Source organism: Pavona decussata, unplaced genomic scaffold (assembly GCF_977016875.1).
Source record: "Pavona decussata unplaced genomic scaffold, jaPavDecu1.1 SCAFFOLD_106, whole genome shotgun sequence".
NCBI classification, from domain to species: domain Eukaryota; kingdom Metazoa; phylum Cnidaria; class Anthozoa; order Scleractinia; family Agariciidae; genus Pavona; species Pavona decussata.
This window is the reverse complement of record NW_028145520.1, coordinates 269,962-282,574: the sequence shown is the minus strand read 5'-3', so window position 1 is coordinate 282,574 and position 12,613 is coordinate 269,962. Positions and strand designations below refer to the sequence as shown.

General features: G+C 38.3%; 1 protein-coding gene across 1 annotated transcript; it reads right to left on the bottom strand.

Annotated features, from left to right (window-relative positions):
- Window positions 1-1,633: 1,633 nt before the first annotated feature.
- Window positions 1,634-11,848, bottom strand: LOC146471077 (uncharacterized). Its single transcript, XM_085121217.1, has 2 exons — window positions 11,260-11,848; window positions 1,634-1,851 (listed from the first exon to the last, which is right to left on the bottom strand). The coding sequence occupies exons 1-2, from the start codon at window positions 11,846-11,848 to the stop codon at window positions 1,634-1,636; spliced, it is 807 nt and encodes a 268-aa protein (XP_084977343.1).
- Between the last annotated feature and the right edge of the window lie 765 nt (window positions 11,849-12,613).

Sequence of the window (12,613 nt, the reverse complement as noted above, 5' to 3'; positions counted from 1 at the left end):
ATAAGTTTTCTCATTTACTTCAGTTGGATCGTCAATATATTTTTTTGTATAGCTTGTTTTTAATTTTTTTAGACGTTAAAATACCTTTCGTAATCCAGGGTGTTTGACTGGCTTTGTGGTAGCTATTGGTATGATTAACTAGGGGAATGCTTTTATCAAATGCGTTAAAAAGTGTGTTATAAAAACTAGTATATGCGTCTTGCAGATTTTGCTCCCCATATATGTGTTCCCATTTTTCACATTCTAGTTTCTGGTTTAAGAGTTCGAGAGTTTTGTTTGTGATTTTTCTATGTTTTGTCTTTTTCTTTGTTGTATTTTGGGTTAGCGAAATTGTTATTTGAAATATGGGAAGGTGGTCAGAGAGATCAGTAGAAAGTAAACCGCTATTAAAGTTATCTACTAGACTGTTAACGCAAATGTCATCCGTTAAAGTTGCAATTCTACCTGTTATTCTAGTCGGTTACGAAATCAGCGGGTGAAAACAAGATGAAAACATGCAATATAAGACATGATTTGAATGCCGACTTTCTTCAACTTTCAGTAGATCGACATTGAAATCCCCCATAATGTAGCATTTCTTTTTTTGTAAATCAAATTTTAAGTATTTCAGATAAACTTTGCTTTAACTGATCTAGCTTGTCATTTGGAGGTCTATATATAACTGCCACAATGATATTATTTGGTTTTGTTAATTCTACAAACTGTGATTCCATTATGTCATGAACATTAATGGAAAGATCATTCCTTTCTCTGAACTGGCATGATTGGTGTATATATAAACCTATACCGCCTCCAGGCTTTTGATCACGCACTTTATCTGTAAAGCTGTATTGTGACAAAGGAAAATCATTTATATTTTCATTTTTTAACCATGTTTCTGTTAACCCTATTACTGAAAACCTATATTCTAGAGAATCAAGATAAGCGACTAGATTGTCGTGCTTATTTAAAGTGCTTCGTATGTTTAAATGCAGAATTGAGAAATTAGTGTCTTTATGTGTCTGCGTTAATCGTTTGAATGTTTCTTTGTCATAATAATCACAGGTTTGAACCCAGGAGTCATGTCATAAGTACGTAAATTATGATCATCCGGGTGAGTGTAGTCCTGAGAAGGACTGTTTGTGGTGACTTTGACTGACGTTTCGACAACCTGAGCGGAAGTCATCTTCAGAGTCAAGTGAATTGATGAACGTCAGTAGGTGGTATATACGTCTCTGGTTGTTAACCTGATTGGTCAACGAAGTCCAGATGTTATTGGTCGTTTGTCAGTAAGCCGTGATGTTATTGGCTGTGAAGACTGTAAAAAACCTTGGTGCGTTTCGATCCGTCTTTTGTTGGTCAAAAAGTCCGTGGGTCTATTGTTAGTAAAATGTCTATTGTTTGTCTGTTTTGTTGTTGTTGTCAATAAGTCGTTTGTATGGTGCAGGTAATTGTAGGCAATGGTTGAGTGGCGTTTGTTCTAAGTTAGTAAACCAGCTTTCCAGAGTGAGTCGTTGATAATAATTTGTACAGTAGGTAATGCACTTGGCAGAGTTCCAGTCGATTCTGTGGTTCGTTTGTAAATGGTGCTCAGCAATGTGATTGTTGATATCACCATTTCTAGTTGCTCGTTTGTGTTCAGTCAGTCGTACGTTTAAATTCCTGCCGGTTTCACCAATATAAGTGGCCTGGCAGTCGCAGCATTTGATATTGTAAACTGCTCCCTGTCTGCGCAACCAAAGTCAACAGAAACTTGCCGCTTGGCAAGATCACTGGCCATGTCTTCCATTATCACGAAAGGTTTTCCTTTCAACTGTCGCCGTTTCATCAAGATTCTTGTTTTAGTCTTGTTGGACACGAATTTAACTATCACTGGTCTTGCGGCAGGTACAAAAGTCAGACCAGATCAACTCGGACTGCCAGTCCGGGTCGGATCAACTCGGATCAACTCGGAGCGACTCGGATCATGAAAAAAACATACACTTTTACCCATTTGAAGGTTAACATTCCGGTCAAAAATGGGCCAAATTAACAAAGACTCGCGACGTTTCTCTGTGTCGTGCTGTGAAGTCAAGCCGCCAGTTTGTATTCTAAGCGCCAGTTCTTCTCAGACTCGTGTCGTATTCCCGCCTCGTTGATCTCCACGATCTTCACGATCATGGACCCAGATGAACGTAAAATCTAGGCCATCTTTGTCAGTGAATTTGTGTATCCGTCCACCAAAATGATAGTTTCAGTCATAATCCATTTCTGTTTAATATGCTACGTGATTTCCAAGAAATTGGCTTTAATTCCGTTTGGCTCCTAATTTGGAGAACAGGCAGTTGAGGTCAGGGTTAGCTTATCATTAAATAAAACTTGGTCTGCCTGACGACAAGGGATTTCAGACGTTTTATACGAACGAACTTAAAACGATTTTCAAAGATCCTGAACATAGTTTTTGAGGAGGACGATGATCCAAAAGGTATTTCAAGTAATTAAGAAATGTGAGCTTCGCAATATCTACATCTACGTTTATTAAGTCAACAGAAACTAAATAGTTATCACGTTAAACATGTTCGAATGCAACTAAATACCCTTCGGATCGCCGTTGTTATGTTGAGAATCTCGCTAATTATTGAATAATGTGTAGTGAGTCGTTTTTGGGAGTGTAACTTTGGATAAAGGCTTGTTTTTTTGCGATATTAGGACGTGAACATCATGGATGCTACTGGCGGTTGCCATGAGGAGTGAAACGCAATCCTTCTGTTTACATGTACAAAAAAATCGTAGTTTATTTTAGATTCAGTCTTTTTTCTGTTCTGTTTTCAGGATATATAAGCACATAAAGTAAGGAAAATGCTTATTCTCAAATTAGAACAGTCAAGTGTTTTTATAATATTTTTTGCTTCTCTAAAATGTTGTCCCTTTTTTTGCTAAATTCTAACACAACATTATCTTGTAGCTGTGGATAGCAGACTAATTTGACAATGGTATTACGAAATTCATTGTCAATAACAGACAGATGCAGGAAAAACTGAGGTCAGTTTGTCAAATTACTTATACCCATTTACTTCTGCATCAGGGGGTGGTACTCCCAATAATGGCCTATACAGGGGAGGCTGCACCCAAAGGGGGTATTAAAATGCATTTGTTTCTTGAACTGAAAAAGAAATGCTTTTTATAAAATCAATTCTCGGTTGTTTTTCCCCTCTAAAATTCATCTTACTAAATAATTAATAAGTTATGAACAAATGATAATTTTTTTTAAATCAATTTTTTAATTAATTAATTTATAATAAATAACAGACATTAAATCTTGATTATGTATAACTTGAATGCGGGTAAAATAGCAATCTCAAGAAATATGAACAGAACCATTTCTCATGACAACTTATCAGTAGTGTTGTTTGGGGGATGGAATAATCAATAAGAGTATACCTAAAAATCCTCAAGCATGTTGAGTTCAATTGAATGTGAACCTTCCATTTCCTTATTAGTCTCTGATTAAAATCTGAAAACTTAATTAAAGTGCATTAATGTTCACAGAGAAGGGAGTGTTAAGAAAATGAAACGGCTAACCAAAACTTGAACAATATCTAATTATCAACACTTGAACAATTTTCAATGACCAAAACTGAAACAATACTTAATGACAATAGGTTTAACACAGCTGCTTTCGCATTAACTTATCAAGGTAAAATTTTGATAGCAATGCTCTGAAAAAGACACCTTTAGTTGAGCCCATAATTAGCTCCACCCCTCCAAATAATTCCATTTCCTAGCAAGTGTAACAAATGATACCAACTCTGTTTAACAAGAGTAATGCCTTGACTACGTTCAGTAGACTATGGTTATTTGGTATTATTTTAAACAGAACCAATCTGGGGTCTGGTTATTTAATTGGATAAATTCTTAGCTATTGTACATCATGAACTTAAGCAGCACTGTCCCCAAAAATGCTTCTGAAACATTAATAACAAAGGAAGTGATAGCAACTCAGACAAAGTGTGAAACAAGAATGATGATAATGAGTCACACGGCCTACTTGTAATGCTTTGTAATTGTTTCGTGTTGCCCTTAGGAGGTGACTCACATCATCGCCATGGCACTGAGATTATAGGTTAAATCTCATGGAAAGAGACTAATATATTCAAAATCCACAGGAATACAGTATATAGACTAAGATTTCACCATACCGCATTCAAGTTCCCTGTAGTACTAAATTGACATTCTTCTGACTTTGCCATGCTTCTCTTTCTCCAGTGTTAGTTCTATCCCAAATATTATTTTTAAGTGCTATATCATGTGACTCTCAGCAACAAGGGACTAAATGGAAATGTGAAAAATCGAACAATTCCCAGGCTTAGCTGACACGATAGACACATCCCACGGGAGTGGGACTCCCATGTAAAAAGGAAAAGGGTACTTGTCTGAAATTTTGAAAAGAGCCACAAAGAGGTACCAAGATCCTGTTAAGTGGGCATTGCTTGGAGATAATTTTACCCCTAAGAGAAACCAATTCTAAGACAACACATTATCTCCTGATATAGTTTTTCTGCAAACGCTACGCTCTAAACCTTGCTGAACACCCTACTAGGTAACAAAACCACTTTTTTATCCTGCGTCCTTTTGAAATGGGAGGTTCCACTGGGAGACACATGTTTTTGGGTGTGATATGGAGATCACAGTAGCTTGTAATTAGTCCTTAAATTTGACATCACATTCTCTTTCTAGGACAACTTTGTGATTCTCATCAAGATGTGACTGATCATCTATGACAATTGCTCCTCCAGTGAAAGCATCATTTTTCGATTGGATGCAATCTCTTCTTACATGGTAGTATGTCCGCTCCATCATGCAAGAGGGAGCGATGTTCCATTGTCGTTAAGGCAATGTTCTCTGGTGACTCTGGCACTGCAGGTGGACATCGCATGGCACTGTCGCATCCATAACATTTGTAGGCTGTTGTTTCACTAAGAAAAACGATTCTGTACCGATAGTGTTCAGACTTGTCTTTTGGAAGACTCTTTCTACGACAATCAGATTTGTTCTGGACCAAGACAGTTGGTGCTTCCTTCTTTTTCCGATCCCTCGGATCCTTGTCTTTGGCTTTCCGTCCCAGTGCTTGCCTTCTGACATTCATGTTGACATGTTCGCTTGATTCTTGGTTGAACACCAGTCCAGATACTTGCTCAACATTCCTTTATGTTGTGACACAACTAAAGCATGTGCACAGCATTTCTGTGCACGCCATCCCTCGCAGTCACAAGTCACCACACCATCAGCCCTTTTAATGACAACTTGGTGAGGGCGATCTGCAGAAAAACTCCCCACCGAAAACCATTGGGTCGTACCTTTCAAGGGGCCTTGAAAGGCTGGCTCACTCTGCAGAATCCTATTAGCTTTAACTATAATCCCTTGCCGAGTAAAGGCTGGAAGGCCAGAGAGCCTTGGGTCATCATCAACCTCTATCTCTTGGTGCTTATGCAGTGTAAGTTGTGGCTGTGAACTTGTCTGTTTTGTTCTCGTTAGTGATGTTGATGTTGAGGATGCTGGGGTTGCTGGAGTTGCCAGACATAAGTGAGGACAAATCTTCTGACAGTAGCTTACTGAGGGTTGCGTTGCGAAGCCTGCAAAGAAACTTATCCCTTTCCCTGCTAGATAGTTCCAAAAAATCAGGGCGCTTGAATTTTGCAAATTCCTTTCTTAACTGTAGATCTTCATGTAGGCCTGCAACAGCCAGAGCAAAATCCTCTTGTTGCTCTGCACCAATTGAGCGGATTACTTCAATGGTTCCCGTGAAACCAGACGCCTTCCTTTGCTTGTTAGCTTTGATCCTGTTGTTTGTGCTTTCAGCCTCTAAAGTGTAGAATTTAACAGGAATATCTAGGCTTGAAGAAATGGAGGGAAGACCAGCCAGTTGACGAACTTTTGCAATCATATGCTTCTTCATCATCTCGGATTTCTTCGTTATGAATTCGAAGACCTTCAATCCATTTTCACGGCCTGACCAAACAGGTTTGATTGAATCAAGCAAGGCATCAAATTTACCATCAGATTCGCTGTCCAGCAAACCAGTCTCACGGCACCCATCCGATGATACTTTGCCAAAGATTTCCCACGGATATTGGTTGTTCCTTTGATGCCTGCCTTGTTAAGCATGGCCTCCACATTTTGTCTAAAATGTCTAAAACAACGTAAGGATTTCTCTGTTCCTTTGGGAAAGCAGCTCTGTAATGCATTCACAAGGGTTATTTCACCATCTGTTCCAAAAGAGATGATCTCCTGCAAACCAGCTCTTAATGATTTCAACTTATTTAGAAAGTCCATGCAAGTGTGCTCATCTTTTTTGTAATGAATAAGTACAGGTCCAACAAATACTGGTGGTTTGCCAGTGGACTTCCTTTCAAGTAGAAGATTTTGATATGAGATGGGAGTGAACTCATAGGGGCCCAAGTTGAAAGTTGGGTCTATTTGCATCACCGCAAACATCATCTCCTCTGTGCAAAGTTTCTCCATCTCTGCCAGCTGCACACCAGAAGCAAGGACAATGGATAAGCCTTCCTTCCCTATACTAACATCTCGGATGTAACTGCTGTCCTCCTCTTTCATCTGGTACAAGACAGACAAAACTTCATCGTCATTCTTTCCGCCAAATTGCTGTTGGGAGGAGGTCACTGTTTTTCAGACATATTTGGCTTGCCTAAGTCCTCGTGGCATTTGGGCAGAAGACTCAACCTTGGTAACCCCACCACTATTTGCCTTTAGTTTGTCGAACAGCTTTCCTGGGACTAAGCGTTGCACACTTCTCTTTCAGGGTTGCTAAAGTTGAGGATTGTGTGCGATTGAAGCCTTGTGCTCCATCTTTGCAGGAGTTACCATGTGGCTTAAGATCAAAATCACGTTCTTCCTTTTCAAAGCAATACTGAACAAAGGCAACATTGTTCACAATGTCTCCTCTTTTGTCGCAAACGTACATGATCTGGCGGTGAAAATGGTTGCCATCTTTAAATGTTTTGGTGTGGTAGACTCGATTTAGCACATATTGGTCATCTCTGCTAAGTACCTCCGAACCAGAAGCAACCACAGTGAATGGGCATTGACTTTCCTTGTCTTCATTCTCTGATACTGCAATTATTTTTTTACGGAATCCACCATACCTGTCGCAATAAGAAATAAAAAAAATTATCATAATCACCAATGCTGAAAGTCTAATCAGTGGCCTCTTATGAGCTATATCATAGTTTACTGAATATACATTGTACTTTCTACACACATTGACTCAGGTGTGTTAAATGAGACAGTAGGTGGGATCTATCTGTTGTAACTTCACCATAGTAAATTGCTTCCTAAGCCAGGCCAATAATACTTGACACTGTTATTTCCATGGCCACCGATCACATTGGCAAATACTCTACAACCTGTGTTATCTTTAAAACCTCTGCACACAAAAATTTTTTTACGAGACATTTTCATTTAAAAGCACGAAAGTTCTCTACTTACCCAGGTAGAATCCTTTGAAATAACACCAGAAGTGGAGTGTTATGTGACTTGTTTCCATGGAAACCACAAGGTTAACTTAGTTATTTAATTATTAAAAGGTATAAACTATGGCCACATTTTGTTAACCTTCTATATACTGTTTTCAAGAGACCACCTTCTCACTGTAGGACTAAACAAAAGATAACACAGCCCTTGAGATATCTCAGTACAACTGCCATATTTTTCTATGAAAAGGGAAACCATTTTAATATCAATCTCATAATCAGTTAGACTATAGTCCATCACTACATCACATTGGTCTTGAAATATCTCACATAATTTAAGAAAAGCCAACAATAAATCCAACAAGGTGAACAATTTCTGTAATCATGTAAACAATAAGAGCTGGGATGCTAAGTAAGGCCAATGGCAATAGCAGCTGTGAAATCAGTTTCTGGGCTCTGTATTTTTATACAGGTGTATAACTATATTCATATTACTTATTCACAAAACATGAAAGAGGTATTAAAAAATTCATACTTGTCATATGGAGGGTTGCCATCTGCTCTTAGGTCCTCTAAGCTTATCCGCCGCAAGTCCACCAAGAAAGAACATTCCTTTTTTACTTTTAACGGCTGCTTAGTACACAACATCCCAGGGCCAGGCCTAAAAAGTATTGAGACAATACGACTGGTGGACAAAGACTTCCCTAAAAACAGCACTGGTTTCTGAGGGTCTCCATCAAGGAATTTGTAGTCTGCATCCAGCTGCTTTACTTTTTTCTTCACTGGGGAATCTTCTATTACAATAGGAGAGGCTTTGACAGCATTTTTAACTTTGACAGGGCTGTCAGTGAGATCAATGACAGTGTTTGTCTGGAAGGGAAAAGAAAATGCAGTAGAGAATGTTGAGAGAAGCAGTAAACGAACTTTCAAAATGACAAGTCAAGAAATCAACAGTGTAACTGTGTGAGACTTAAGGTAGTGAACCCATGTGATACAACGTACATGACATTTTAGATGACTGAGTAAAGCACAATACCTGACAGTGTGCATCATCCATGGTCGCTGTGGTTTTAATTCTGTTCTTCTGAATTCCTTGTTGGCGTTTTCTATGAGGCTGACCAATTACTGAACGCTAGCAAATAAATTATATTTTAGAATGTTACCGTGTATTAACGAATGGTTTATAAATTTGTTTTACAGATTGATACGTTGTCTTTGAGTCATCATCATAAACCGAATAGTGCAGAAAATGTGCACCAATAACAATTCAAATTTCATGACTATTTATGTAAAGCAAAAAAATAAATTCTATCAACTGCTTCTCATTTTAGTTAGAGATATGGTAATTCAGGTAATAAATAAGGTGCTGTGCAACATATACTTAGAGGGGGGGGGGGGACGTGGTGGTTGAGAAACCAGGAGGCCATAGGGTAAGATCAAAAGTGGGGGTTGAATGAAGTCACTTCATATGGAGCTTTGGGGGGGGGGGGGTGGCTTTACATAACCGTACTTCATTTCACTTCTTTATATAATTCGTTTCCCACTTGCCATGCTACTGGAAAAAACACTTTTAGGTATTCTGATCTTGGAACTAGTGGATTTCATTATTCAAAATTATACTGTCTTTTTTACCCCATGTTTTAATCAAACAGAAACGCTTCACAGTTTTAAAGTTTGCTCTCTAAGGTAAGTCACAGGAAAAGAAAGATGCAAATGTACATGTGGGATAGCCTATGATTATTATCAGAAAACAAAGGAAAACAAAACTGTGTAAATTTTAAAGCAAAAAATTTGTAAAAAATAAATAAATAAATAAATAAATAACTACAATAAAAGTGTGGTTATTTTTTTAGCTTTGCAAAGCAGCTGAAATTGTATTTTAAAAAGCAGTATGGAACATATGTCACATAAAATCAATGTAATTTTATGCTTCAGGTTCTCAAAATTACAAAGAAGTCAGACAATTTCACGGGGATGATGAACTTTATTACAATTTCAGAACAAAATTAAGGGAAGAGAAGCTTGGGAGGGGGGAGGAGGTGGGGGGCTTTTCAAAGGGGATTATGACTTAATTTGAGCCATGTTTAACCAATTTTGCAGAGCCCAGGTAATTATTTAAAAGGCCCTTCCCTACCTGAAGGGATAAATATTAATGTTTAATGCAATAAGTGATTTACGTAGAGGGCATCAAAAAGGCTTTACATGTTAGCAGAGTCTGAGCTGGATAACCTAGATACATATACCAACATCTAAATTTCCACGCATTCTTTGCAGAATTTAATTTAAAAAAATCATCTTTCATAAGCAATTCTCTTATAAAACACCGCCAGTGACCTTTTTTTTTTAGAATTTCTGTCTTCAAGTAATTTAAGGTGTGAATCAAGAACAACTAGCATCAGTCAACTCACGTGCAGTTCCATTTCTGACTCACTATTGTCACTCTCAATGTCAGTAAACTAGCCATACATTTTATCAAGTTGTGTGAAGCTAAAAAAGAGACACATTTCTTTAGATATTTTATTTCTAAATCCTAGGTTTTTTTAATTATAAAGGACCAATGTATGATATAGGAATCACTGCAGGATAAGCACATAGCCTTACGAGCTGGAGGGAAGGGGGAGCTGCAGCACTCCCCCCCTCCCCCCCCAGTTTCAAATTTTTTTTGAAGATTTTCTGGCTAATCGCTCATTAGATCGGGCAACAGCTCTCTATTTTTGGAATTACAATTTCATTATGCGTGAGTATTGTGAACGTGATTGTTTTTACTGCAATTTAAGTGCATCTGTTCCCGATTTCAACACTCGCGCATTCAGGGATTGTCATTTTTTCGGGCAAGAAGGTCGCCACCCCCCAAGTCCGAAGGTGCCCGTACTCCTATCCATAAGCATGACATGGCATAAATGTAAGCATAAGCACAGAAAAAATTAATACCTTATTTAGATAACTGCAATAATGTAACATACTATAAACTTTAATGCAAAGGAAAATGAATTAGCATGCAATCAAACGTTGGCCAGTTCCTTCCAGATCAATTCTCAAAAGTAAATTCTGACAAAAATATTGCCTGTGTAAAAGACATGGAACTACAAAATTGGGTCGCTACTCTTCAAGGTAACCTAACAATATATAAGCTTAATACAATACAACCGAAAGATCAAATGCACCTCATGTCAGACTTACTGTCATTATTGCATCTTCTTTCAGAAGTCCTGCAAAAACAATAACCAGGGATGAGAAATGAGACATTATTTACCATGCGATAAACAGAGCTGACTTTTGACACTATTCTCATCAATAATTCAGATCACTTTTTAATCGAAATGCACATAACTTGTGTCACGCATCCACTTCTTTATTACATTAACGTGCACAACATTCACCTCGCCCTCTTTGCTTTCTTGCCAAAGAAAACATCGCCTGCTGTGAAAAATGAGCCAATATATACATTCTTAATGACTGAAACTATCATTTTGGTGGACGGATACAAATTCACTGACAAAGATGGCCTAGATTTTACCTTCATTTGGGTCCATGATCTTGAAGATCGTGGAGATCGACTCCGTGTGAACACGAGACGAGTCCGAGAGGACCGGGTGCTTAGAATACAAAATGGCAGCTTGACTTCACAGCACGACACGGAGAAACATCGCGAGTCTTTCTTAAAATGGCCCATTTTTGACCGGAATTTTAACCTTCAAATGGGTAAAAGTTTCAATTTCATTTAATTTTATATTCTTTTCATGATCCGAGTTGATCCGAGTTGATCCAACCCGGACTGGCGATCCGAGTTGATCCGGTCCGACTTTTGTACCTTCCTCTGGTCTTGGTTTCCGGTTACCAGATGACACTTGATTGCTCAATCTTTGCCCAATTTGATGAATAATTTCAATTTCTTTACTCTCAACTGTTTCATTGAGGTTCTTTGCTATTGCTTCAATAGGTTTCTCCTCAAAATTTTCATCCTCCCCTTCATCCAGGCCAAGAATCCTCAGATTATTTTTCCGAGAATATTGCCCGTTCTTTACTGCATATTCCCAAGTACAGTCGATGTCTTGCTTCAGGACGTATTCCACATCGTTAATACTGTCACTGACGTCTTCTTTCAGTTCCTTTCTTTCCTTTTGGACATTCTGAAACTTGGCTTCCAGCTCTGCTATTTTCGTTTTAATCTTGGATTCCAAGGGACTCGCCAGAAGGTCGAGGTTCTTGTCTAAGATGGCTCCAATTACGCGCTCTATTTCTGTTTGGAGGCTTTCATTCGCACCTTTCTGAACGTCTTGGCCTTGTCCCTTTGGTTGCTTCCTCTCAGGACTATTGTTGGAACGTCCTGGGGTTGATGGAATACTAGAAATTCGTCTTTTGTTTTTTGTAGTGTCCAGAGCGTCTTGTACATCCGCCATCTTATCTTATTAGTAATGTAAAACAAGAAGTCCGCCTTCTGTTATTAACTGATTTACATATCTATTTAAATAAATTTAAGCGATGATCTTTTAAAAAGCTCAACAGAGCTTGCTGGATCACCTGCCTTTTGATGTACATGTAACAGCTTATTTTAAAACAAAATGATAAATAAAGGCACTTCTTCTTCTTCTTCTTCTTCTTCTTCTACTAATTACTTAGAAAAATAGACTATTTTATTAGGTATAACTGCGTAACAAGATCGACTTGAAATGGAATTAGCCTTTGTTGGTAGCTTCTGTTTTGGTGGAAACACTTGGAGCCATCGTTTTGAATAAGAAAGGCTGGTTCTTGACTGGTCCTAAAATAGAGCACTTTGTGCACCAATAACAAGTCTATACTATTCGATGACTTCTTTTCTGATAATTGCTAGTTATTACTAAGTGGCTACCAATGTTTTGTTGCATCTGGCTACCTGTGATTTTGTTAATTATTACCACATCTCTGCCCAAACTAGGAATAGTGACCAACGACTGGACTGAATTTACTAAGCGATCAACACTGAAAAATACAGCATCGTCTCTGTCATGCATCATCTCCAATCTAGCCCCCTTCCATTGTCCGGGTAAACAGAATCATTATAGAGAAAATCAGCCTCACGTTCAACATCATGTGGTTCTTATATGTATTGCACCTTACCAAGCTCATAGCACACATCCTAACAGAAACCTCTTCAACTTCCTCTGCAGGCGGTTCTCGCCTGATCT